The sequence below is a fragment of the Echeneis naucrates genome, chromosome 8, assembly GCF_900963305.1.
Source record: "Echeneis naucrates chromosome 8, fEcheNa1.1, whole genome shotgun sequence".
Taxonomy (NCBI): domain Eukaryota; kingdom Metazoa; phylum Chordata; class Actinopteri; order Carangiformes; family Echeneidae; genus Echeneis; species Echeneis naucrates.
The window spans coordinates 14,559,390-14,587,234 of record NC_042518.1 but is presented as its reverse complement, the minus strand read 5'-3'; the positions used below and the strand labels follow the sequence as shown (position 1 = coordinate 14,587,234).

Genomic DNA, 27,845 nt, shown 5'->3' with positions numbered 1-27,845 from the left:
AAGTGTTTTTTGAGCTTGGTCTATGGCAAAGACCAAGTAAAATATCTAGATTTTATTAAATAATGATGCTTAATCCCTGGAGGTCTTTTAAAAAAGTTTTCACTGTATCTGAAGCCTTTTATTGATTTTTATCATTGGAAACAGATCCTTCTAGAAGAACACTGCCATAAAAGAATCTAGTACTGTAATAATGGAGGCAGCTGTATCATGTTCTACCTCTTTACTGTACACCATCACTCCTCTGGAAAGGAGATGCTAAAAGAGCTGAGAGAAAAAAAGATGGAAAGTAGGACAGTAGCTCTGGAGGACCTTCAGAAGAGAAGTTGCAAAAAGGAGGAAAGAGTTAAATGCTGAATGGCTGAAGAGGCAGAGGGAATGAGTTGAGGAGAAAGGAGGCCAAATAGAGTGAGGAGGAGGAGAGAAAGACCTGGAGAGAGAGAAACTGTAGCAGCCAAGGCATCAGAGGCTTCAGGGGGACAAGTCATAATGATGCACAAGGAGCCTATGAGATCCAGATATACTCTAAGTGATCGAAAAAAGCCAATGAGGCATGAAGAGGCTGAGCTGTCTGTGCTGGACAGTCAGCCCAAAGTGCCTGGAGTGACAAGAGCAGAACTCTGACTGGAGAACAGACAACATGCTGTGAAACTATCCACTAGGAGAAGAGCCTCAAGGCTTACGCTACACACAAGCAGTGGTTGAGAAAGAATCCAGCTCCAGCAGGAATCTGACGACTGGCCTGCAGTCTGAGCAGATTGGTGAATATAGCCTGTCCTGAAAGGAGCCCATACTCTCCCTAGTCTGATTCTAAGTTCTGAACTGGTTTAATCAACTGAACTGTTTGACTTAGTTTCAGGTTTATTGGGGAATTATAGAACATTTGTGAATATGCCCACCTTGAAGATCGTCGGCCGCCAGATCCTATCCTTGATGTATTTGTCCAATCTATCCACCTGATGTTGTCATCCATTTGACTTCACTGATATGTGAGCCTCTTCTGCACAGTCTTCATGTCTCACCTTTGAGTTATTTTGTCTTTTTAGGCATGAAGTTTAGGGTTTTTTTTTTTTTTAATCTAATTTCAGGGTCAAAGTCTATAAAGCAAACAAATCAACCAATATAAGCCTCTCAGTTTGAATGAACTACTCCAGAAATACATTGGTGGCCAATGCTATAATTGCACATTTGTACTACTTAGTGAGATGAAAAATTTATCTCTATTTGTTACTTTGAAAACCTTCCAAAGACTGTGATCATTGTTGCCACCGAGATAACACTCCAGATCATCATTATTATCACTATTACATCATTATCTCTATCATAGCCTGTTGTGTACAGCCTGAAATGTTGAATCTGTATTTGTGTATTTACCAGCCAAGCATTCAGAGGTTTGAGTTTTGTTCACCTGCTGTGACCCAATTTCGACTGTCTGCAAAAGGGAACAGCTGTCTGAAATCCTCTTGTGGGAGATATTTCTCTCTGTAATCTGCTGCTCGCTGCCACTAGATGTCGCTCTATACCAGAAACATTAACGGATAACAAAATGATTATCATCAAAGCAATATGGAAAAAGTTGCGTGTTGTGCTCATTTAAACACAGACCAGTGACTAAAATGCACACATACAACACATACATATAGTTACACATACATTAGTATTATATATTTTCCTTACTTTCCCTGTCTCGAAATCAACAATGAAATGCTGCTTTCCAAGTCTGGTGCAACATCTCCCAGAAACTGCTTAAAATTGCAACTCTATATGACATCTTAGGTTTTAATCGGTGAATTAAAAATGAAATTTAGTGTAACTGAGCTCTGATAGGGAAGAATTTAAAACACTTCCATGAGACGTGTCGACTCTGAACGTTTCTCTTTGATCGTTTGTAGTTTACGGGTTTAAAGGGGACATGAATGCACCGTAGGACCGCCCACTTAGTATTTCCTGGCACGTGATTGGATTAAGCGTACGTCCATCAAAGCCAAACCTCGCAGTCGGTCAGAGTGGGGCGAACAGGTTGAAAAGGAGCTGGAACCTTTAACGTCAAAATACTGTCGGTGGCTGATTGTAACCGGACCTAACGCACAAGCTGGTGAGGAGCTTCTTTTCGTCCTGTATTGTATTTTATAGCTGTTGCTGTTGTGTTTTTCACGTGTTACACGGACAGACTGGCTTTGTGACACAAAGAAAATGAATGCACGCCTCCAAGAGCTTTGCCTCGGTAAGATTATTTATTGAGCTATCGCGGTAGTACTCTTCTGTTAACGGTGGCTAACGCTATCTCCTGACGTTACAGCCAAAGATTTGAGATGAACCGGTCTCTACGTTAGCGCAGCAGTGTGGTGGGTTTGACAGCTTCGGTCATCACCCGCATCGCTTCAGCTCACAGTCCAACCTCCACTCATCCTCGACGGCAGCTGTAAACGGCGAAATCCTCTGCTGTCCCGTTAGCTTAGCAACGCGAGGAGGCTAATGTCGTGACTGTTGATAGTCAGGATGAACGACTTCTATCCTCTGTTTAAAGCTTATCGGGCGTGTTTTACTCTTTAAAAGATAATTAACACATCTAAGATGTCTGTTTAACCGTTCAACTGGCCATCTGGATATCATGTTGTAACGCGTTGATAGTTTGGTTGCACATGGCTGCATGTGATGTCTGCTGATAACCCAGCCTGTATTGTTTGCTGTGTTATTGTTGCCTAAACTTGTTGAAGTGCAATCACACTCACAGAAACCTTTAAACATCCCATAATATTGCCCACATATGCTCCCAAACATAGTGCAACACACATACACACACAAATAACACAGATAATAAAATAACATAATAATAACTCAGATAATAAACCCTTTTCGGAAGCTGACTTTCAGCACTAGGATTATTGGCAGATAGGAGGCTTTTATAAAGATAGAAACAGCTAAAGTGCATTTGAATGTTTTGTTAAAGGAGCGTGGACACTAAAAACTGTCGGCCTTTCAGAGCAAAAGCACTGGTGTGGCTGTTGTTTTAGGGAAGTTTCTTAAATAACTTCTTAGTCACAAGAAACATCGCAGTAGGGTGAAGACCAGAAATCATTTTGAATATTAGCAAACTTTAGATTGTTCTTATTTATAGTTGCAGCACAGTTCAAAAGGCGAACAATACTTTCTTCTGTCTTAAATTCAAACAAAATTTAAACTGAGTGTTCTCCCCTTTCGTATACTCGCATGTAACTACTTGTCCAGTCACGGTTGGGTGCTGACAGCATTTTTAGATTTCCATTTGGCTGCATATTTGTGTGTACTAAAGACAAAAAGATCTTTCTGTATTTAGCTTAAAAAAAAAAAAAGCTTTAATATTCTGTGGCTTATTGCACGTGTTTAAAGACTAACCTAAATGTGTTTCCTGTTCCCCCTTGACATAGAGGTTTTTAAAGGAAGCGTATAACTGCTCCACCCTCTTGCTCACCCTGTCTCTTTCTCTCTCCCCACTGCAGGAAGGTCTCAGTGCAGCGTGGGTGCCCAGGGATCCACTGCATGAGTGTGGCGAGAGCAGCAACATAGACCCCAGCGTCATGAACCACACCAAGGGTGGCCTGGTCATCTTCACTGCCAACTCACAACCTTCTGGCCGCGAGTTGAGCAAGAGGATTGCAGAGTGAGTACAGGAGGAATGGCTGATGGATGAAAATCATTAGTTAAGGATATGTCATATGTCATCAGTCTCATGGGAAAAGGGTCGTCACCTCCTTTGTCTCTTAGGAGCTGTTGAATCTACCTGGATTATTACTTTTTTTAAATGAAAGAGTCTTCACCCATGCTTCCTGAAAGACAAGTCTTGATGTGCTGTATTTCATCAGATTTGTTGGTCCTGCATATGTCAACACATGTACACTGTTTACAGTATGGCAAATCGGTATGTGGTGTCTGGTTCAGCTTCACGAAACACAGTAACTGATACAGTAAAATGTCATTTTCATGCAAACATAATTTCAATGGCAGAGTATTTCCTGCAGCTTTGCAACAGAATGCAGCAACATTTTTTTTCCACCCCTCACTGTTATGTTGTTATGCTACAGAATTAGCTCATGCTAATGTGTACAGGAAGTGTGAAAGTTACTAGTATTCATATATATATAGATTTTTTTTTTAAATCACCTTCTTTACAAAATTACGTAAAATACATTTAATGTGACCTCAACTTACTGAATAATGTTAATTTTGCCATTTTCCCTGTAAGTTAAATACGATGCCAAGACTGCAATTTTGAAATTTTGTTAAGGAACATTAATTTGAAGGATCACTAGCAGAAACATGGAAGCTTCTTGACTGGAAGAGATTGTTATGCTCTTTTAAGTTGAAGGCCTACATTTTGATGACTTTCAATGCAGGTTTTTTGTTTTGTTTTTAAACTTTTCAAATCATGCATGAGCCCAAAAGAGCTTAGTGAGTTAGTGGCGGACACCTTTAACGTCTTTACAACACAGGTAGACTATCAGAATATAGTAGCCAGTATATTTTGTAGAAGTTCTCATTTCACTGCATTTCTTTATTTTTCTCCGACCCACACAAAACATGGAGCTATTTGACCTGTTCACCTTCCCAGTCACCAGCTGAACAACCACATTTGACCCCCCTACAGCTGATTAACTAGTTTAACAAGATAAATACCTGATGACAAAAAAAGTTAATAAATGAAAGCTAAGTATTTAAAGATTAACATACCCTGGAGAAGTTAACATTGATGCCGAAAGAAGCCATGGGGTTTCAAAATAAGAATAAGAGGTTACACAAAAGTTATTCTGCAAATTTGTTGCCGACCTCACCATCTGCGGTCTCTTCAAAATCAGCTACAGTTCCTCGATGAGCTGCAACATTGTCCACATTTCACTCTATTGTGTGTAGCCACAACATTGTTAAACTACAAAACCTGAGTGTAAAAGCACAGTGCAGTCCTGGACTATACCAGGACATTAGAGTCTGCGCATGTTTATACAACAAATATTCGCCCTGGCCTGTCACACACTAAATTCCACGCTCTTATGCATGTGTGCGTTCCAGCGGGCTTGCATCTATGCATGTGGGTGGTTGGGTGTGTATTTGTGTCTCTGTCCATGTGTGAGATAACAATAACTGTTGAGGAGAGAAAATGTGCAGAATGCTGCCTGAGCAGAATAACTTTTTACAAATATCCATTTATTGAAGCGAGCATTTTAACAACCATTAACTCCATAAATAGGAGGCAGCCAATGTGTACATTTTACAGGTTTAAGACCTAAGACCTCTGTCTTTTTTTCTGCTCATGCCAATTAAACGTGTTTTATTTGTTAAAACTTGGTTGAGGCTTTCTCTCTGTCACTGTCACTCAGGCGGTTGGGGGTGGAGCTTGGTAAGGTGCAGGTGTACCAAGAAGCTAACAGAGGTAAGATGATGTCTGCCAAGACTCATTGTGCATAGGCAGTTAATTACTTAATGGCATGATCTCTATTTGTTAAATACATCAAAGTGAGATCACATATTGGGTCACAACCTGTACAAGTTTGAGTGTCAGCAGAGAAGACTGATCTGGACATGTACTAAGTTACAGTTAATAGATGCAGATAATACAGTGTTGCATCCTCTGTGGGAAAATAGATGTCTGTGTTATGATAGTAGTATTTTTATTGACATGAAAGGACCAAACACAGCCCCCCCCGACAGGTATACCCCTGGATAATAACAGGGATGTTGACTTGAGACCCTAAAACCAGTTCTGACCATGATCCCCAAAGAAAAGGCATTTTTAAGCTTTCATGCTGGTTACAGACAGATCTGGCTTCTGACTATTGACTTCAGCTGGAAAAAACAGACACATGTCCATTTGGTTATGTCAGAGTTAAAGCTGGGTTAGTGTTAGTCTGTTCTTTTTTTTGGTCATTATGTAAGTTAGCAACCTTTTAGCAACCACTAACTTCTGGTGTTTTACAAATAGTTCCCAACGTCTCAAATATGAGGATTAATATTTTTAATGCTGGTATAAAGCAACAAAAAATAAATAAATAAATAAATAAATAAATAAATAAATAGTCTGAAATCCTTTTTTCCTCTCTCTCTCTCTATGGGAGACACATTGTTGGAATGTCTGTATCTACAATTTTACACAATTTGATGTAAGGCACAAAGAGCTCTGCCCTCTAATGAGTGTTAGGAGGTATGTGTGTGAGAGAAACAGTATATTTTGATGTGCGTTTTTTACGTGCTATTCACTCCTTCTCGCTCTCCGTTTGTTTCCATAGAAACACGAGTACAGATCCAAGAGTCAGTGCGAGGCAAAGATGTTTTTGTCATTCAGACAGTGTCCAAGTAAGAAAAAACAAAACAAAAACGCACACACACTTGAAAACTTCACATTTTCTTAATATTGTGCCTTTCTGTGCTCCATCCCCTCTGTCCATTTCTTCTCTCCATACCTGTACCAGGGATGTCAACACCACCATAATGGAGATGCTGATCATGGTGTATGCATGTAGGACATCTTGTGCGAGAAGCATCACAGGAGTCCTCCCCTACTTCCCCTACAGCAAGCAGTGCAAGATGAGGAAGAGGGGCTCCATCGTCTCAAAGCTCATTGCCTCTATGATGTGTAAAGCTGGTGAGTGAATGAGGGCCTATTTGTCCAGCACAACACGGAAGCAAAGCAGTGTATAACTCACCTGAAGCCGATCCTCTCTTAAAATTAGAGCAAAAACTGATGGCCAGAGGATTCTTTTTTTTATTTATTTATTTTTTTATGGAATGGAGGATGTCTGTATCTGCCATGACTGTTGGTCAAAGCATGAGGCATTAATGCTGTCAAACTGATGTTTGTGCAGGTCTCACACACCTGATCACAATGGACCTCCATCAGAAAGAAATTCAAGGCTTTTTCAACATCCCAGTGGACAATCTGAGAGCCTCACCCTTCCTGCTGCAGTACATACAGGAGGAGGTATACACACAAGCACACATAAGAGTTCTCTTACCTTGTAATCTCATTATACTCGGCAGCCCTGGCTGTGCTAAATGTTGTATTTTCCTCTTACCATTCACGAGGCGCCATCTCCTATCTTTACTGTTTCTATACCAGTCAAGTATTCTGCACTCGCACAGCTCATCATTTTTCAATTAATCTGCCTCAGAAGTCTTTAATATAGTGCAGTCACTTTCTTCAAAAGTTATTTTGTCTGAGTATAGGATTATATTCTGTCAGGAGCTGTTGCGCAAATATAAACTAAAAGTCTTGGTTGGGAGAAAGGGTTGTCTTAAGTCCTTTGTCTCGAGCTATTGTAAGTTGTTATATTGTTCAATATGACAGGTACTAACTTTCATTTTATATGTGACTGATTACATTTACTAGATTTTTAATTAATTGAAAAATACACCTAAAGTCATAATCATTTTCCTCACTGCATTAGAGAAAGCACAGTGCTCTTGGAGGTAGATGTATGATCAGCTTGGTATTTCATAACCTCATCTGGATACTTAGTCAGCATCCTAAAAATCTTTTCTCTTGTAAATCTAATGGATTGGTTTGATAAATCTGTTTATTGCTATCTTTTCCACCAATCGATCTCCAGATCCCTGACTATAGAAATGCTGTGATTGTGGCCAAGTCCCCAGCTTCTGCTAAAAGGTAGGCAGACTGCACCTTCTGTGTTTATGAAATCACCTTCAATGGTATAGACTGAAACTGTTAGCATATCAATCACACACCTTTTGTTGATCATGTCTAGACTCTGACTGTAAACATCAGTAAAACAATTATTGTCCTTTTTATATCTGTATTACATTTTTTTTTTGTACTTGGTGATCTATTTGCTCTGAAAAATGAGAGCTTCAGGTAAAGGATAGGGGTGTGTTTACGTAAACAGCGGTTATTTTGAGTATCTATCTATGCACAGGGCTCAGTCATTTGCAGAACGGCTTCGTCTGGGTATAGCAGTGATCCATGGAGAAGCTCAGGACGCAGAGTCAGACCAGGTAGACGGACGACACTCCCCACCCACCGTCAAGACCACTGGAGCCATTCACCCCAGCATGGAGATACCATGTAATGCGCACACATGATAAAACAAAGCTAGCTAAAAGAATATGCTATATATAAGTAGATACAGGATTGTTACTGTTCCACCGCTGCAAATAATTGATGCCATGAAGAATTACTCTCTCTTTGTAAGAGGCGTTCAAACAGTGTCTCAGTTTGTTGCTTTGTTGTTTTATTGTTGTTTCCAGTGTTGATCCCTAAGGAGAAGCCTCCAATCACTGTGGTAGGAGATGTAGGAGGACGCATCGCCATCATAGTGGTGAGAGCATACAGTTAGAATTTATTGAAGTCTTTTTTCTTTTTCTTTTTTTTCCTTTCTTTTTTTCTCACTTCCAAGTAATGGACATTTTATCTGCTAAATAGAAACAATAGGGAACATAACAAAAAATGTGCCAAATAAGCAGCTGCAGCAGAGAAGCAGCTGCTGTTTTGGCTGCACATTGGCTCTCTCTCTTTGAGAAATAAAGGAAGCTTGCACTGTGGGAAACATTGAACAATACCTACATGATGCCAGTATCAATGGATGCAAAGTCTGGCTTTCCACAGAGAATAGCTCATTCTTTTCTATTTGGTTGTGACTTTAATAAAGTTCCATTGAGGGCAGAGAAAATGTGAAGTGCCTGGTAAAAAAACACAGGTTGTGTAATTTATACTGGTGGAAGTAGATTGTTTTGAATCTGGTGTGAATGCTCCACTGTTAAGATATGCATCATTCTTTAAAAGAAATAAATAAATAAAATATTGAACTGTATGTATACTACTGTATACAGACATTGGCATCCAACAAAACAAAGCTGATAATCATGTTTGAAGTAAAGAAGGAGGAGTTTCTATATTTATGCAGAGATGTTATAAAGTGAAAAGACCTCATACAAAAAGCATTTTCAGTAGCACTTCACGTTTCGAGCAGCATCGAGAGGCTGTTTACTTCTCCACAGCAACTTCCTCCTGGTAAGACACCTTGCCAGGAGGAAGTTGGAGATTTGTGAGAAAACTTACAAATGGTAAGTACAGCCGTAACTGACCTAGTTTTTACTTCAACTGCATTTGCTCATTTTCATTTGACTTTTACATTAAAACTCAAGACAGTATATGCAGTCTTTGGATTCCCAGTTATGTGAACCAGAAGTGTCAAAGTTTTTTAAGCAGGTCTGTTTCTCCTACAGGATGACATCATTGACGATGTTGACAGTTTTGTGGCAGCAGCAGAGACACTGAAAGAAAGAGGGGCCTACAAGATTTATGTCATGGCAACACATGGCATCCTCTCCTCTGATGCCCCTAGGTTCATAGAAGAGTCGGCCATCGATGAGGTGACCTTTTGATTTATATTCCTTTCACGTTTCATGTCTCCCATCTCATATTCTTCACTCAATTCATTTTGCCTTTCCAGGTGGTGGTGACCAACACGATTCCACACGAGCTCCAGAAGCTACAGTGTCCAAAGATCAAAACAGCTGACATCAGCATGATCCTGTCGGAGGCCATCCGCCGCATCCATAATGGAGAGTCCATGTCTTACCTCTTCCGTAACATCGGAGTGGATGACTAAATAACCTGACAGACACACACACCAATATACTGACATGATTTCCATTTGCCTTCTCCAGACCATTAGGTGAATGATACACACAAGTATCCAGTTCCTTGAGTGTATCATATCACAAATTTGCAACGCTAATCCTTTCCTCTGACTGCATTGTAGAAGATAGCTGCAACACACACACACACACAGATGTGCAAACACACCCACAAAGCTCACACACTGACCTGAGTCCTAAGTGGATGTTAATGGACTACTGCCTCTCTCTAGTTGCTGCCCTCTTGTCAAACAGTGCACAAGTTCCTTTTTTCATTACCTCTTTTCTTTTACTGTTGTAAGGTTTCATTGACATCAATGTTGATGTAAAATCTGTGCGTAGTAGAACATGATATCTGTTGGAATTGAATGTCTTTTTTCTGATACTATTAGTAAAGGAGACTGTACTGCAGGGGTGCCAGTGCCTTTAACAGGACATACTCACAACACACAAGCCTTCATCACTAAGATACACAACTGGGGCTTATCTCATGATGACTCACAATGGCTTTTGAAATGAATCCAGGATTATGCAGGTTCATAGCTAATTAAATTGTGTGGAGTACAAGAGTTTTATGTTTGAATCCAAGCCTGCTTGTTTGTTACGTCTACTAATGTTACTAATATAGTTAGTTTAGGCTCCTGACAGTTAGCCCAGTTAGCCATGCACCGCCTGTATGGTTGCCATAGCGCTTAGATGCTAATCTGGTGTCAAATTTATTCATTGCTAAAGTTGAACTGGAATTAATGCAGGACATATTTTCTCAGTCTAGTTAATTGGATGCCACGAACCATTTGAGGCAGTGTATCTGCCAAATATGTATCCATTATTCTCCATAATCACAGTGTGCCATTATTTCTTAGCCACCCCATATTTATTTGTTCATGCCACAGATGAGCAGGTCCCTTCAACCAGACGGCTCTGCATTGAAGAAACATAGATCTGAAAAAGAAAGGCCACTGCATTTCAACTGTCTACTTAGAAGTCAATCTTAATTGTTTGGAAATGGGGTCAATTAATCTTTGATGTTGATGAAAGGCGCAGACGAAGTTTGGCGAACTTCCTGCGTTTCAGAGAAATAAATCTCTCTCAGTAAGTTTTTCTGAAGTTGAACCTGACTGAAGCAGGTCTTGGTCACTTTACCAGATGTGTTCCAGAAATGTTTTGTATTTATTTTCTGCATTTAATCTGATTAAATATGAAATATGAAAGTTAAGAATGTCCTTTCTTATTTTTTATTTGCAGCTTAATTTTTTTTGTATATTCTCTAGCAAGATTTTTCAAGACATGAGTGTTTACAGCATTTTAGTTTAATATGTTAACACTCAGCTCTTAACTTTTAAGTTTGAGTTGAGCCTGATTTTATGATATGTAGAATAGGCTTTTTTAAAGGTATTAAGTTATAAATTTAAATATTGGGCCTGATGCTGTTGTGCAATAAGACCTAATTAAAGTTATAATTCATCCACAAGCAGACGTTGTTTCAGGACACCAAATTTCAAATGAAAAATTCAAATTCCGTAAACAGAATGCGGTTACAGACATTTTCCTTGAAAACAGCAGGTTGGGATCCCAGAGCTAGACCTAATCGTCCTCTAGGAGAGGGACAGCGGCTGTGGGTAGGGTTAGCAAGAATACAAGTACTCATGTCCTCTATCGTTTCTTGTTCAACATGTATTTATTTATTAATGCTGACAGACAGGTATTGTTTCAGACAAACATGGTGGTGTCAACTGTAGAACAGAACCAGGCAGAGAAGCAAATCTGTTTCAGACCTGAGACACTCAAAGGTCATTCAGCTTACACACTGTCAGATTGTCCTGCTCACAGTGTTTGGCACTGCTTGGTCCATGATCACTCATAAAGCACACCACATGACACCTAATTCACCAAATTCAGTGTATGAGAGGGAGTCAAGCCAAGGGGAAATGGTGTTTAAAAAATAAAACATGACATGTTTTGTGTTGGAGCATAATAAAACGATGCAATTAACTTTAAATATGACCCCATTTTCTGGGACAGAAACATTAACCCAAGTTTTCCAGATTCGTAAATATTCCGTGAGCACCAGTCTACACCTGATCTATGGGCGTCTTTTTGACTAACTCTCTTGTCTATGCTGTGAAGTGTTTAAATACTGGTCACCTGGTGGTTTCAGGACAGAGTTGAGTGAGCTTGACACCCTGAGCATCACAAAGGGTCATTGCATCAACAAGACAGGTATAATCGGGTCCAAACACTGTGATGCAATTCTAACCAGGAGGCTCATCAAATAAGGAAACGGATTATAGAGCGCTGGTGATGTAACAAGCTGCTCCCAACAATCATTGTCCTGTAACCCTGAAACGAGGCACTACACCTGCTCCAACAGAGCTGCTCAGAGGGACAACAGGTTCGTATGACAGCTCCCAGAATGCAAAGCAGGGCAAAAAGCTGGGTTGAATAAATCCTTAAAATTTGAGGGTGAGAACTGATCAAGATAAATATCAAAGGCATCTGTAACAATGGTAAAATGCTGTTGTGCTACAATCCTTCAGTCATGGCCGTCTGTTATCACTGGCACACAGTATTTAAACACTGGTTTATACTATTTAGTTTTTTTTTGTTTTTTTTTAATTCAGGTATGAGTGATGGGCAGACATGATGGGTAAGAACTGAGACAGCTAGCTACAGCTTGCACAAACATCTGAAGGCTTTGTAAAGGCAAAAGCAGAACGTTCACAAGAAAAAGTCAGAACAAGGCAAAGTGATCACTACATGTGTTTAGAGTTTAAACCCAAAGTGACCAGGACTTGATTTGGTGATGAAACAGCAATAAAACAGCTCACATCAGTTTAAAGTAGAGATAAGACTGTCATAAATATAAGAAAAGAATACTCAAGTTAGTCACCTATGGCTGATTTTGATTCCTTTTAAAACGCCCATGTGTTGACGCTTCTTGTTCCCATCCAACAGGACAATGTAAACATACTGCAATTTTTCAATGAATACTTTTGAGGTTAAAAAAAATAAGAATAAAAAAATGTAGTTCTGTTAGACTCAATCTGTCCAGTTCAAACATTATTACATCAGGGCAGCAAGAAAATGCAGCACAACCGAAGTAGGTATCCATTTGGTCTATATTCCTTTTGACTAAACAATTCTCCCGCTGTTCTTGAGTAGAACAATACACAAACTTCACACTTCAAACATGTCATGGACACAAATCTAACACAAACTAATGCTTCCTGTAGGTCAGAGGTATCGATTCAGATGCATCAGCTAAAACAGTTCAGGGACTTTCAGGTGAAGTTTAATGCGTGGAACGAGGCAGAAGGCCTGGACAGAATAGCCAACACAAAACAAGCTTGGAGGTCAAATGCCTCAATGTGTGACACAATCCTTTCACACAATTTGAAAGTATGGAAATGAAAACCTTTGACTTTAATTTTCATAACAAACAGAAATGAATCCCTGTGCTCATCTTTTCCTAAACTTGCTAATTACTGAAACAAACAAAATACTTCATTTTTTATAGTTTAAAGAAACTACTTTACAGCCATGCTAGTAGGCGTGTACTGTATTTAGAACAGTGCATTGAGCTAAATCCTAATTGCAGCATGCCATTATGCTCACGATGATGATGCTAACATGCTGATGTTGGGCAGGTTTACACTCAACCAAGTTGGTCACTGATCAGATAACACTAGAAGAAGACCAATATTTTGACCTGATGGCACTATTGGATTGAAAGTCAATGGATCGTCCTCTGGACTCCATGAATGTCCCTTCAAAATAAATGGTCATCCATTCAATACTTCAGTTCAGTCCACCATTTTGATCCAAATGGCTGCCGCTTTAACACCAGCATGGTTAATGTGATAACATGCACAGGCTTACATGATTGTATTTTTCTAACAGTTGATTTGTAATCTGCACTTAACACAGCCCTAAAGCACCAAGTACAGAAAACGGAATATTTTTTGTCCTTATCTTCACTGTAACTTAGAAAAAGGGGAATTATTATTGATTATAATGCAAGTAGGCTCATTTTTTCCTCTATTTCAGCATTTTCAAAGGAGAGAGCTTGCCAGCAAGCCGTATTGTCTTGATTAACACACACATGAGCTCACAAAAATCACGGTAGTGAATGACAACACGAGAGCAGCAAAATACACAACTGGCCGTTAATCATATGAGTTGTTTCTGTTGAACTCTGTCTTACTGAGCACCATTTCACCATCCACATACAAATATGAAGCTCATATTTGGAACATCACACAACCATCATCATCTACTGGGTACAGTCAAACTAGAATAGTTAGATATATAACTGTCTAAACATACAGATCGGACTGTTAGCACAGTCACGGCTCAATCCTTAACAGTCTATTTGTCCATTCTTCAATGGAATTAATTACCAGCTTTAAATTTCCAAAAGTAACATCTAAATGTATCTTCTTCTTCTTCTTCTTTTTTTTTTTTATTTTCAACATTTTCTATGTTCTGTGTATTTCAAAACACTTATTTACTTATCCAGTTTGTCTGGCCAAAACTCGTCTTTGTTAGGAGGAAAATGTGTTGATGAACTTAAAAGACAACTTAAAAGACAAGCAAAATGTTTGTATTCAACCGACATATGAACATCATATATATATATATATATATATATATATATATATATATATATATATATATATATATATATATATATAAAACCAACTGAAGTTCATCTTCTAGAGCAATAAACCTGGAATCATGAGACTGTAGTCTCTTCCTAATGTGAGGTGAACAGCGTGTTTACATGGATACCATTTTCTGAACAACACTAGCTGATATCCAAGTGAAAAGTTTAGTTAGGCAAACATTTCTCAGAGGCAAAAGTCAGGGTAGCTTTGCACAGAAGGGCTTCTCTGGCTAACCAGAAACTAAGCATGGGCTCTTTTTCTTTCATTCATGACAATATATCATACACTTAGAAGGCTAAATTAGGAAGTGTTGATTGCTACAAGCATTCATGTCCAGTCTGAATTTAAGGGTTACTAGAGTCTCTTAGAGTCTGACTGATAAGTTAGCAGGCTATGTAATCAAGAGGAAGATTAATTTGAATTTTAGAAACAATGGAAAAGCTTGTTTGAGACCATTTACTACATAACTTAATTGCAATTGAATAACACTTAGCAGGGATATATTTTAGGCACTTGGAGTTGTGTGATTGCAATAACTTGATTTCCATTAGATTTTGTCTTTTTGATTTTTTGATTTTTTATTTTGAAAGGTCACAAAATCAGAGTTCACCCAATACTCCCAAAACTATGATTATATTAAGACAACTGCAGATGTGAAAAATAAATTAATGAAAAAATAAAATAAAATAAAATAAAAATCATGACATTAAAATGTATTGGCTACATTATATGAAAATAAAAGATTTGATTTTCAGAAATTCTAACTTATTATTATGGCCTTTTGCTTCTTTATAACCCTGAAAATGTATATTGGCCTGACACATTCAGTTGTGTTGAAACAGGAAATTGCAATATAGAATGCCAAAAATATCTGTTACCTGGATCTGGATAGAGACATTGAGAGAAGACTGGCAGGAACAGTTTCTTTGTGGTACTGTGAGAACTGTTTTCAGCACATCCATCTCCCACACATCTGTGGATCAGCACTAGATTTTTTACGTGTGAAAATATATGCAATATTACAAGACCAAAAAGGGACCAGAGATGGCGCTGTGGGGAGCACCACCCACAAATACTTACTTGAAATGTTTAATTCTGACTATTACAGTATCACTGATACTGATGCAACATCTTCAGTGCACATATTGTCATAAGAACTGCCCAACATCCATATCTGGCTCAGAAATCTATTGTTGGGTGATGATAAGATATGATAACTCTTAATTCTTAACACTCTGATAATGTCAAGAGTTCTGCCTCCAAGAAATGTTTAAACTTTTTAAACTAAAAGTTCATTTCAGGAAATCATTATATACGTATCAGACATTTCTGAAGGAATGAGTTAAGCGAATACTCCCACTATAATCCGGCGCCTGAGCTCAGAAATAACTTCAGAATACTGGAATATGTTTTTTGTGATCTATATAAGAACACATTTCTGTAAGCAGAAAACAACATTTCCCTGCACCAACGTAAGAATATAGGCCATGATGTCCTGAATGGCAGGATGTTGGAATGCATGTAAACTCAGATGCTGTAGCAAAGACAGACAAATATACAACATTAGAAGCTTGATAAGCACATAATAGATTATTCACACCCTGTCTGCCAGTGGTGCTGATAGAGAAGAGATGAAACCAACTGAATCTGAGCTATCGAACCAATCCACCCTCCAAAACAAGGCGTATTCATCCACTTATTGCACCACTTTACTCACCAAAATCAGACCCACTTCATTGCTTAAGCCATTTAAACACTTTTAAATACATGTATAGAATATATACAAACAATTTGCCTCCACTTCAGACCTGAAATACACGCTTCTGCCTGATTCCTTTCATCACTTCCAGGGAATTCAAATGGAAAATAATAATAATTATATATATAAAAAGACTGGGGCAGGCATGGTGTTAGTTCCCAGTTTTTGCCACAAATTTTGTTTCATAGTTTTCATTGAACGGTGGCTATTTCCTTTTCAAAGTTTTTGTCATGGTCTGCTATTACCTTGGAGGTTCAACTTCAGAACTTCAGGTAAGTCTTTAAAAATGATTGACACTTCATTTTTGATCTGAATAATCAATGCCATGTAACAGATGGACACGTTGCTAAGAATCCAGTCCGGTCCCAAAAAAATAAAAGAAATGGTTCCGCACCCACAAAGTTTAAAAGTAGTACAACAACAGCCAAATGACCATTGTCCCCTTTATCCCATCTGTCACTCATTAAAGCACTTTGTGACGAGCCTGTTTATTAAAAGCGCTTCTTTTAAAATAAATCTGGATCAACAGCTGAGTCCTGGTAAGATAGTTGATGAGAAAACTGACCATCCATAAGTGATGTACAAGTTGTTGAGCGGGGTTTCCGTGTTGATTGCCAAGCCATTTGCCAGGAAGACACACAAGGAGGATTGCAGGTATTACAGGAGGTGCATTCTGGGATTGGTTATTGACTGACGGAGCTCTAAGTTGCTAACAGATGGCAGATGAGAGGTTGCTTTCCTCTGTGTATGTCACCCCCCCCCCCATCCCTTGCAGTAAATGGTTGATTGGAATAAAATACAGCCCCGGTCAGAATGAAGGCAGAGCTCCTCCTCTTTGAGTCACAGAAAGGAGGTAGGAAGTAGCAGCAGTCTAGGAGGGTTTTGGGGTCTTCAGGGCATCCACTTTGGTCTCCAAATCTGTAATCTGAAGAAACAACAGCAGTGGATGATCATGAAATACAATTGAGCTATTCCAAACTTCACCTTTAAATGCTTGATTTCCATCAGCAGTGCTGCGTTATGGGGGTGTTTGTATGTAGGATGGGTAGGATTTAAAAATACACTGGTCATGTTAGGCTATGACATCCACAGCCAATCACATCCATTACTCTCATCTCATTTAAATACAGGATTTTATAAATCTAATTCGATAGATTAAACATGTAGATAAACAAATATGCAGCAGGTTAGAGGATCTTATGTCTCTTTTAAGGTTTTGTCACATTTGTGGTGCAATGAAATATGAGTTTCTGATATCACTAAAATTATTCAATAAAATTAGTTTTAGTCTGCTCTGCCTGGAAGCAACAGTATAAAATTGAAGTGGGACAACATGCATTGCATGATGCTGCTCATTACTGCCACGTCACAGTGTGAAGCTCCAGGCTGTACTTGACTCATTAAAAAGGTGACTCATGCAGCTGTTACTCTCTTGCTTCTGGATTAAGACGACAAGAGATGACTAGCAGGAACAACCTATCATTCTCTGTCATTACTATGAATTAGCACTGGGCTTGCTTTGTTTGCTGTTTCAAGATTTAAAGGACTAGATATGGAGCCTTGGGGAACACCACCCAATGCGACACAACAACCATGGCTTATGTAAGGGATTTAAACCAGACCTTTGCAGCATACCCTGATATTGTTTTTTTTTTTAAATCCAACATATTCATTAGTATCAAACACTGAGCAGAGATTAAGTAACATTAAATCTGAAAAAACAACAGCCTCATGTGTTATTTAAGGCTCATTTGTTACTTGAATAGGAGTTAGTCAACACTCCTTTTTGTAATTTGGGTGAACCAACCATTAAAACCAGGAGAAACTGATACAATGATACAACTTCTTGTGAGAAACTGTGAATATGAACTGAACACAATAGAAAAACTGATGCAGAAGTGTATTTAATTAACCTTTTCCTGCAGGTTGTCCGTCTCTTCTTTGTGTGTTGCCTCAGTCTCTTCTTGCGCTCGACGTTGAGCCGTCTCCTTTTTCAGGTACTCAATCTCCCTAGAAGGAACACGAACACATTAAACACACTAATAATTTGCCATCATCACACCTGTTGAACCTGTATATTGTCCCTCCTCACTTACTTTTGCTGGTACTCTTTGATCAGTCTCTTAGCTTTGCTGTATTTCCTCTCCAGGGTTTGGTACTGAGACTGAGTTTCCTTCAGGTGTTCATCCACTGCCTGAAAACACACACAGACTCTGTGAGTTCATAAAAAATGGCTAGTTTCTGAGAGATTATAAACTTAAAAGCGTCTCCAGCACTGATTTCCTGATTCATTTAGCTTCAGAATGGATTCATTTTGATTACTGCTGAGTCAGCTGTACAAGCACCTATTAAAACTTATTTATATTATTTATTAAACATTTTGTATACAACTTTTACAAAACATTGTTGCCAGACCATTTGTATCATTTATTAATCTGATGCAACATAAATCTCAGGTATTCAGAACATGCAATTACTGCTAGCATGTTACATTTAGCACAAACGTGTATATTTACTGAACAAAGATGGAGATATGTATCAGGATTTCATGAGTCATTAAAATAAAAATTTTTATTTACTGGAAAAGTTTTTCTGGGCAGCACGGTGGCATAGTGGTTAGCGCAATTGCCCCACAACAAGAAGGTTGCAGGTTTGCTTCTCGGCCTGGGGCCTTTCTATGTGGAGTTTGCATGTTCCCCCCATGTCTGTGTGGGTTTCCTCCCGCCGTCCAGAGACATCATGTTTAGGTTCTCTGTGTGTTGGCCCTGCATGGACTGCCGACCTGTCCAGGGTGTTTCTTTCAGTGTTTATTGTCTAATGAATTACCTTACACAGGGACTGAGCCTCCATCCAGTAGCCCTCCAGTTTCTCCATCCTTTCTTTACTGTCCCGGATGTTTTGTTCTAACTGAGCACGCTCCATCCGCCAACGCAACTTATCTTGCTCTGCGTGAGCCAGCTGGAGGTAAGGGGGTCAATGTGGGAGGGAGGAGGTGGTGTGTGGGAGGTAAGAGAAAGCATTAAGTCATCGTTTGTCCAGAAAAAGTTACGCTTGTGTACATTCTCCTCCACAGTACACTATCACCTGGATATTTCAAGTGTATTTCATATCTGCATGTTACCTTTCTCTTCAGCAGCTGGATCTCTGCCTGGGTTACTGCATGTTTAATCTGGAGCTAAAGATGAAAACCGATAAAGCCTCATCAAACAAGGCAAAAAGATCAACTACAACTGAAATGAATGAAAATGATTAAATCACACATACTGTACCTCCTTAAATTTGTGGGCCAGCTTCTCAGGGTCCAGCTCCACGGGGGACAACATGTCCTGGTTCTCAGCCAGGTCAAAAACCTCTATAGAGTTTGGAAACACTGGACTCATCTCCTCTTCCTCATCTGTTGCATACTCACCCGTCTGCATGCAGAGATGAAGGGTGAACAGAAAAAAGTTACGGTCTGCCACACTTTTTAAATGTTGAACATTTTGTTCATAAATGTTTTTTTTCTAGCACAAACACTGGACACAGGAACAAAAAGCTGTCTGAAAATTCATATTGACTGTATAGATGTGAGTGAAGTGTATTGAAGAAAAGGTAATATTTGCAGGTATATTTGCAAAAATTTCAAACCACAAGAATTATGCATAGAAAAAGGACTGAAAATCAGCCTAGTTGCACCTCTAAAGCTCCAAGTCTTATGCTGTGTTCAATTAATCTCAAAAAAACAAAATCAGAAGAAGAATAAAGAAAGGTATTTATTATTATTTATAATAAAGAAAGCTTTCCAGGAAAGCTATAGCAGCTTAGTGAGGTTCAGAAGTGCTGGCAGGGCTGCTGTGGAACCGAGCCTCCTACGTTACTCCTTACTACCTAGTTACTGTCTTTATGCTGAAGAAACGGGCAGCTGATGTTACTTTTTTATGTACCAAACAGACAAGAACTTTCATTCTTAGAAATGGAATTTGAGGACAAGCGTGACAGCCAACTCTCAGTCCTTTGTCTCTTCATCAGTTGCTGTATAAATGAATTTGATGGAGACTGCTCTTGCTGGTGGTTCAGACTTAAACCTCTGAAGTGCATGCACCACCTTATCCTTCACCTCCTCCTCTACATTACAAAATAAATTATCTTTAGCTTCTCCAGCTTCAAAGTCATGTTGCTGCTGACAAAAATTTCCCAAATTAAATGATGTCATCCTATATCAGACAAGCTTCCTGGCTGTTAAAGGGCTACATCAGAAGCTGTCTCTTAGTGTGCTCTGCCGGATGCAGCGTCGTGGCCCCTACAGCACCAATGTTGGTCATTACGTTTTAAATCTCATAAATTTAGTCCCCTGACATTTTAGAAGGGCAATTAAAATGTGTATACTCCAAGTTAGACCTTGAATTATTATCATCATTATTATCGTGGAATTTCATTTCTAAAATAATGAATGACTTGGTCTGACTAATGAGGTTCATTTTGAAGTCGAACTTTTTGAACTCGTCCAGCTTGTTTGAAAAACAGGAAGTCTGTCTGCTGTTGTAGAAACATTAAAACAGCTGGTTCCTTGAAATCTCTGCTTAGATGAGTTGCGCAGACATTTCACTCAGCCTTATGAAATCCAACATGAGTACTATTGTGCCTTTGGTTAGTAGTTGTCGTTGATCTTTTCAATTGGACAGGACTATCTAATTGAATTTAAGTAATAATAGCAAGAAAATGCATATCTCTATTGTCAGAAAGGTCTCTAACTGAATAAAATGGCCCCAAAGCATCTAGGACAGTCATGATAAGAGCTGGTTGAAGTCTCTCAGAGATCCCAAATTGTTGTGACATAATTCAACATTTAGGAAATGTTTGTCTGAATGCATAAATATTGATTTCGATAGATTTTTCCAGATAAATGAATCTCTACTCACCTATATTATTATACCAATATAATTTTTACAAAAATGTCATTTCATTAAATCTCATCTGATTGTGTAGAGCATTTAAAAAAAGATTTTCTCAACCAAGCCAATGTATAAAAATGTTTGCTATAGTTAGGAAACAGCATATACTTTTGTGATTATCACTTATTCTGGCTCCCCCGGTCACTTTTTTATCAGTTTAAATATTATTTTAATGGCCCAGCTTTATGTTGTTTTTTTTCCTTTTCATGGCCTGTTATTTCAACATGTCAATCACGTTTGATTTTGTTTTTAGGAGAAAAAAAAACATTACCCAGCTTTTAAATAAACATCTCAGTGAGAGCAGTTTTCGTTTTCTTAGTTCTTGTGAGCTTTCCTTTTTGTCCTTCCTTGACCTCACAATGTTTTCCATGGAGGTGGAGGAGAGGTGGTTTGGAAGGAGGTTATTTTGACTGTTGGACCACAGCTGGGCTGTCTCACTTTTCGTCCGTGCTGCACTGAACTGAACTGTGCGCCACCCTCTCTGACAACAAGGTGGGGACATTGATCTGAGTTTGAAACTACAGGCCACATGGGGGCACTAAGACGACATTTTGTCACTCTCTCTCTCTCTCTCTCTCGCTCTCACTCACACACACACACACACACACACACACACACACATACCCAAAACTATGCTTATCATCTCATTCTTGTCTCCGCCACAGTTCTTCCTCTTTTGATTTCCTGCAGCTTAAGATGATGCAGAGAAATCAACTGATGTTCTGAATTCATAAATTATTATTTCGGGCCCTGTTGTATTTATTATCAAGTATATGTTTGTGCACAGAGTATACCTCTTCGTCATCGTCCATGTACTGTTTGTATCTCTGCTCCATCATCTCTCTCTGCCACCTCTCCTGCTCCAGAGTCTGCTGGATCAGCTGAGCCACTTCACTCTGCTCCCCAGGCTTCTCCCGGCCAATCACAAACCTGGAAAACATTCAACACGCACCACAAATAAACCCGAAACGTCCAACATGATCCATTTGTAAATCTGAAAATTAAATTAAATTCAATTCATAGTTAGAAAACACTCAAAATAAAACAACATTCAAAATGCATCACATGCAAACAACCGGACTGCAAACCTGAAAATAAAAAAACCCCACACAAACCTGAAAACCTCAGCACATAGTAAAGAAAAACCTGAAAAATACTCAGTACATATCACAAATCAAAAACTGAAAAAACTGAAGAGATGGGCTTGCTGTCTGTGTGTGTGTGTGTGTGTGTGTGTGTGTGTCTTTGTATGTGAGACAGACAGACCTGACAGTGCCGGTGGTGTTGCGGAGGACAGAGGCAGCAAAGCTCTGGGTGACGCCGACCAGGCTGGTCCCATCGACCTCTACAATCAGATCATTGACCTGGATCCTTCACACACAGACACAACGAGAATGAATACGTGTGAGGAAGCAGCGATGTTTGACCAAGTCAGAGGTGAAGCACCAAGCACAGAATCGTTTTACTTCATCCACAGATGGAGACACTCACTCTTGAGTTTTTAAATGTTTTGGGAAGCACTCATACAGGACTGGCACACTCACATTGACCTGTTCACCTAGAAATGGTACCAGCATTCTACACATTCCTTCAGTCGTTGTTTTTACCTCTGTAAATGTACCAGTAAAATGAAGGAGAATGTTGTTACAGCATTTTGTTTTTGTTTTTTTTACTTTGGGCAGATCAGAGTCAGCCTTTGACAAATTTCATGTTTCAGTCCAATTGTCATAACTGAACAGTTAAACAGAAAATATGAACTCGGATCAGTGTCTTTCTGTGTCTTTCTGTGAATAAAGATGGATGTGGCCTCTGTGAAGTCACAGACAGGTTTCTGAAGACCAAATTTGCAGAGTGGGCTGTTCCACCGCTGCCATCTTGGCAGAGGCTGACCCAGACTATTTATTGGCCAACCAAAAAATGAGGAAAATGCTGAGGCGTGTTTCTTTGACTTTGATGCATGCTTGTTTGTGGCAGGCATACAGTCACCAACCTGTCACTCAAAGTGGCTCCATTTGGCCAGATTATGCAGAAGTTTAAGCCTTAATAAAATATAAATACAGCTGTCATGAAATTGTGAATGGGACTTTACGCCAGGCGGGAACCATGTTTATTTTTGCTTTATGTTTGGACACTTTTCACCACCTCAGTTTTGGTTTCATTTTTTAGCTAGTCAGTTTTTAGTGGCGAATTACTTCTTGGATTTTCCTGAAACCTAAAAATGGAACTAACTAAACTAACTAAACTAATCTAGTGCCACCAAATAATGCAGATAAGACTACCACCACCCTCACCTGCATCCATCTCTCTTATGATTGTGGTCTTGTAGGTTGTGCTGATTCCTAAACTAAATATGACTAAACATCTCTCAACTTTAGTGAAAGTCTCCTATTCTCATTGTCCAAAAGACAGTTAAAAGTGAATTTCCCCAAGTGTTTAAAGCACATATAGACAGAAGTAGACTGTACCTGCCGTCTCTCTGTGCAGCTCCACCCTCAGTGACTGTCTTAACGAAGATGCCCAGTTTCTCAAGACCCATATCGGCTCCTGCGCCCATACCTATGATACTGATACCCAGACCATCACTGTCTGAGGGACACAAAGAGGTAACGACCTCATTAAATTTCACATACGGCAGTGCAATTGCCTCCATTTGCTAAGTAAAATGGAGAGAGAGAAGAAATATGAAAAACAGAAATGGAGGGATTGTAAAGAGTCTGGCCTAATAAAACCGGGCTAGCCAGGAGTCAGATTTGGGACCAGCAGCTCTACTGTATCTGCCCATTCAGCGATCAGAACCTCCAAACATATTGTTCATTACAGTAAACAAGAATCATCTTATCACATGGTATCAGAGATAAACATGATACAGGTTTTACATTACAGATTAGGAGACTGATATAATCAGTTTTGGTTGATCTCTGTTGTAACCTCACATTTAGTCTGCTGTAACTGTGAAACAAACGGATTATCCATATTCTCTTCTATGAAACATTAGTCAGTACCCATTTTACAGCACTGAGAGCAGCCGTCACGGATGGTTGCTGGTTCAAATCCATTGCCTCCCGAATTACTAGCTGCTAATTAGGCTAATCTGCGCTAAATTTAATCCCATAAAGGGATAATGGAGTTGTCCGCTAGCAGCTCCCTCTCAGTTATTGTCTGCACATGTGAGTGTGTGTGTAGTTACATAAGAGGCTTGACTGAGTGACTTCAAAAGATTTTAAAGATGTGTGTGCGCGCGGGTCTGAGTGTGTGTGTACCTTTCTCCAGCTCAACAGGAAATAGGTCCAGCTTCTCGACTCTTTTCTCAAGCTCGTATTCTGCTGAGGCTGCCATAGGGTCAACATCATCGTTGCGTCGATCGTAGTCTTCATTTGAATAGGTGGTGAAGACCTAAACACAAGTGGAAGGTCAAAGGTCAGATAGCATACTTTTCCATTACAAATATTCAATATAAATTTTCATGTAAAAAATGAGGCAGCAAGGCAGGAGCCACATTATAATCTATTTATATTCACATTCAGTGCAACATTTATTTTCTTCTAGCCTAGAAATGTTTATAAATACATATGTCTTAAGAGGTTTAATGCTCCAGTACGAAAATGGAGCCAATGGGAATTGTGAAATTAAACCAAAACTGTAAAGTTGTGGGCAAAATGTTGCTAAAAAGGTTGTCAGTTATAAAAAAATATAGATTACTGCCAGCAGTGTTGGTGTACTTGAGATGTAGTTTTATGAGAGTGAGTATATGATTTTTATATGTAAAGTTTCATTTCTGTTTTATGTTGTAAAATTCCAGTAAACAAGGACACAGTCACTGTTGAAAGACTCCCCATGTTTACAACATTTTTACAGTGGTTCCTTGTTGTATATTATCAGCTGATCAACGTTCCTATCAGCTGATACATAAAGCAATCTGTTATTATCCAGCTCCTTTAAGAGCACCAACACCAGCAGAGTCAGTGTGGCGGCACATCTCAGTTTGACCACAAGCATCCTTAGGGAGCCAGTCCCACTATGGGGACTGGTTCATTAGATCATTGCACCAGCGCTCACTCATCTTCCATCACATCAGAAAGAGGACCGTGGTGGAAGTGTAAACAGTAGATATGCCTTTCCATTCACTCTTATGGGGCCTGATCACACGATATACGTATAAAAGCATTTTTCTGGTTTATTTCTTCCCTCTCTTTTCCCCTTCAACCCGCCCGAAAGGTCAAGAGCATCCATCTCCCTGCTGACCATCTTGTTGATCATGTGGTTTAGTTGCCACGGAAACCACAGACTTGCCCAGCATGAGTTTGGCACTAGCACTGACTCACACTCTCTCTCTCTCTCTCTCTCTCCTCTCTCTCTCTCTCTCTCTCTCTCTCTCTCTCTCTCTCTCTCTCTCTCTCTCTCTCTCTCTCTCTCCTCTCTCTCTCTCCTCTCTCTCTCCCTCTCTCTCTCCCTCTCTCTCTCCCTCTCTCTCTCTCCTCTCTCTCTCTCTCTGTCCCTGTCTGGCAGATATGCTAATGTGTGTGTGTGTGTGTGAGAAAGAGAGAGACATATAGAGACACAGCCAAAGGCCTTCATGTGTAGGAGATGCTTGTTACAGGGTTATTTACATATCCATGAATGTAAAAAGCACACAAAAATACAAGCAAACACACATATTCTGCTGCAAATAGTGTCAGAGGGTGTGATTGTTAAACTCTTTCCTGTCGTCATGCTTCCTTCCTCATGAGTAACTTTAAAGCTGTGTGTGTGACGCTTCAGAGAATTCCTCATAGATGTCATGAGTACACAATCTCAATCTAAGACTGGTTATTTAACCAATAGCTGATAATTTGGCACCGCAGAAAAACTTTAATAACTTTTAATAATAACTTTTTCAATAACACAATCCAGTGATGTTGAATCTAAAAAGTGTTTGTAACACATTTGTCATACATTTTTTGACAGGTTTAAGTTATATGTCTGCCTCCACATGCTGTTTTATAAAAACTGTTGTTCACCATTTTGGCACACATGGGAGCTGCCATATGCACTAAACACTCTGCGGGGAAGAATGATACTGTATGTTTGGTTTAGTTGGAAAAAAAAAAAACCCTAAACATTTTCAGTGAAATAAAGCAGAAGATTCTGTTGATTTCATTTCAAAGAATCACTCCATAGTTGTTGCTACAATAGTAAACATGTTAGTCTGGAGCTGGGCTCTGCTCATGTGATGCTTTGGAACATATCACACGGAACCACTTCCTTTGCTCATGACCAGCCCTTCCACCCCGACAGCCCCAGCACAGTCTGAGACCAGTTTTGATCGACGCGACTTGAGTGATGTCTTGAATGATAAATTGATTATGCTGCTAAATGGCCACCAATTAATTTTCACTCTCAAAAAAAAAAAACAAAAAAACTAATCAATTCTGCTCCTGAACAGTGAGTTCAGTGTTGAGACTGAACTTTATTCATCTGTCTCCAAAGGCACTCAACATTATAAATAGCAGACTCTTTATTGATTCAAATATGCCAGAAAGGGGCTTTAAGAACTAGCCATGCAGTTATATATAAACACAGCCCTCTGCATCGTGATTTTAACTAAGCTGCCTGGGAGGACAACCTTGTTTTTCCTTTTTTCTTACTGTACCACCTCATAAATGACGACCTCTGCATGATCTGACCAATCACAAAGTAGCCGCTGCTACACTGGGTGGAAGCCAAGCCACAGAGAGCTCCAGCAGGAGGCAGGGACAACCTCCAACACAAGGCTGCTTTCCCTCTTTGCTCTCGTGTTTGTTGCCTCGCATTCTGTCCTGACTCAAGGCCACATTAAATATCAGCCAATCAAACACAAGAAAGAAAATTCAGGCCATCACACCAACAGCTGGAATGTGGGATTAGGAGGGAGCGTGTCTGTCAGAGGGTAACCAGGGCAGTGGGCACACAGGCCCTCCAGGTGGCCTGCAGCTGCTCAGTATCTTTTAGAATTAAATGCTTTACCTGAAGCTATAATTTAAATCTAAACGGACTGATTGAGCCACAATTACAAAAACACCAGCTACCACATGAGACATAATAAACAAGAAAACTGCAGCTAAAAACAGAAGCAGGCTCACACACTGCTAATCCATGCAGGCTGAGCAGTGAATTAGCCTGAGTCACTCTGGTCAGGTGGACGTCAACAGGTAACTGCGTCCAGACCGAACAAGGACGCAAGTCTGACACAGGTTTACATTACAGGAGCATCGAGACCTTTCAAACCAAGATCCTCTGCCTGCTCTGCCCAAAGCTGCTGGACCAGTGGTCTGATTCATAAACCCCTGTCAATTTGCAGGCCTTTACTGGTTTTACGCTTAAATGTGAATTAAGGAAACAAAGCATAAAATAATGAATCAGCCAAGCAACACGGAACTCATTTGTCCGCTATTCTTTATCAATGAAGGTTTGGAAAGGAGCTATTTGTAAGTTTTCTTGGCCAGTAAATGTGGTTGAGGATTGGGTTGTGGTGAATGTCGGTTGACTTTTTTTGACAGGGTAAGAAGTTATAATATGCCCTCAGCAGCAACACTTTTTCAGGGAAGGCTCAACCTTCAACCCTTTCGCTATTAGAAAGTGACCGGACAGGCCGGAACAAGGGAGTTAACACACTAACTTCTGCGGAGGGAAAGCCAAGTAAAAGGAAGTTTGTTGCTGAACTCACATGCTTTCTTCTAGACTGCTAAGCACAGTATACAGATGTCAAGGCAAATTGTATTGTTGCCAATCTAAAAATAAAAAAAAAGGCACCAATAGACAAAAAGGCATTTCTCACGCAAAAATCTTTAGTTCCAGTTTTTCAAAGATTATGTTTTCGTGCTTGTCTTTGTCATTAGTGATGATGAACAA

General features: G+C 39.5%; 2 protein-coding genes across 3 annotated transcripts in view; one reads left to right on the top strand and one right to left on the bottom strand.

Annotated features, from left to right (window-relative positions):
* Positions 1-2,087: 2,087 nt before the first annotated feature.
* LOC115048086 (phosphoribosyl pyrophosphate synthase-associated protein 2) lies at positions 2,088-10,834 on the top strand. 2 transcript variants are annotated; one of them, XM_029509340.1, is made up of 11 exons: positions 2,088-2,221; positions 3,477-3,637; positions 5,349-5,401; positions 6,255-6,321; positions 6,438-6,610; positions 6,831-6,946; positions 7,575-7,630; positions 7,899-8,047; positions 8,230-8,300; positions 9,208-9,354; positions 9,435-10,834. In XM_029509340.1, the coding sequence occupies exons 1-11, from the start codon at positions 2,195-2,197 to the stop codon at positions 9,591-9,593; spliced, it is 1,179 nt and encodes a 392-aa protein (XP_029365200.1). In that variant the 5' UTR covers positions 2,088-2,194; the 3' UTR covers positions 9,594-10,834. The 2 variants fall into 2 exon arrangements, with proteins under 2 accessions (XP_029365200.1, XP_029365201.1); XM_029509341.1 differs by lacking the exons at positions 2,088-2,221; positions 5,349-5,401 and having other exon boundaries at positions 3,502-3,637.
* Positions 10,835-14,024: 3,190 nt separating this feature from the next.
* LOC115048085 (neurabin-2-like) overlaps positions 14,025-27,845 on the bottom strand; it is a 30,099-nt gene continuing 16,278 nt past the window's right edge. Inside the window, exons 6-15 of the mRNA XM_029509339.1 lie at positions 24,239-24,371; positions 23,444-23,564; positions 22,245-22,349; positions 21,773-21,908; positions 19,317-19,460; positions 19,169-19,222; positions 18,874-19,005; positions 18,144-18,241; positions 17,961-18,057; positions 14,025-16,972 (exon numbers count right to left, since the gene is read on the bottom strand). Of these exons, the coding sequence (XP_029365199.1) occupies positions 16,919-16,972; positions 17,961-18,057; positions 18,144-18,241; positions 18,874-19,005; positions 19,169-19,222; positions 19,317-19,460; positions 21,773-21,908; positions 22,245-22,349; positions 23,444-23,564; positions 24,239-24,371 (1,074 nt within the window). The 3' untranslated portion in view covers positions 14,025-16,918. The remainder of the gene's footprint in view (positions 16,973-17,960; positions 18,058-18,143; positions 18,242-18,873; positions 19,006-19,168; positions 19,223-19,316; positions 19,461-21,772; positions 21,909-22,244; positions 22,350-23,443; positions 23,565-24,238; positions 24,372-27,845) is intronic.

Bases quoted from the DNA above. Each gene is read 5' to 3' on its own strand.
- LOC115048086 (XM_029509340.1), top strand. From the start codon at position 2,195: ATGCACGCCTCCAAGAGCTTTGCCTCG. The intron at 3,638-5,348 runs GTGAGTACAGGA...ACTGTCACTCAG, and splicing joins TTGAGCAAGAGGATTGCAGA to GCGGTTGGGGGTGGAGCTTG. The intron at 7,631-7,898 runs GTAGGCAGACTG...ATCTATGCACAG, and splicing joins TCCCCAGCTTCTGCTAAAAG to GGCTCAGTCATTTGCAGAAC.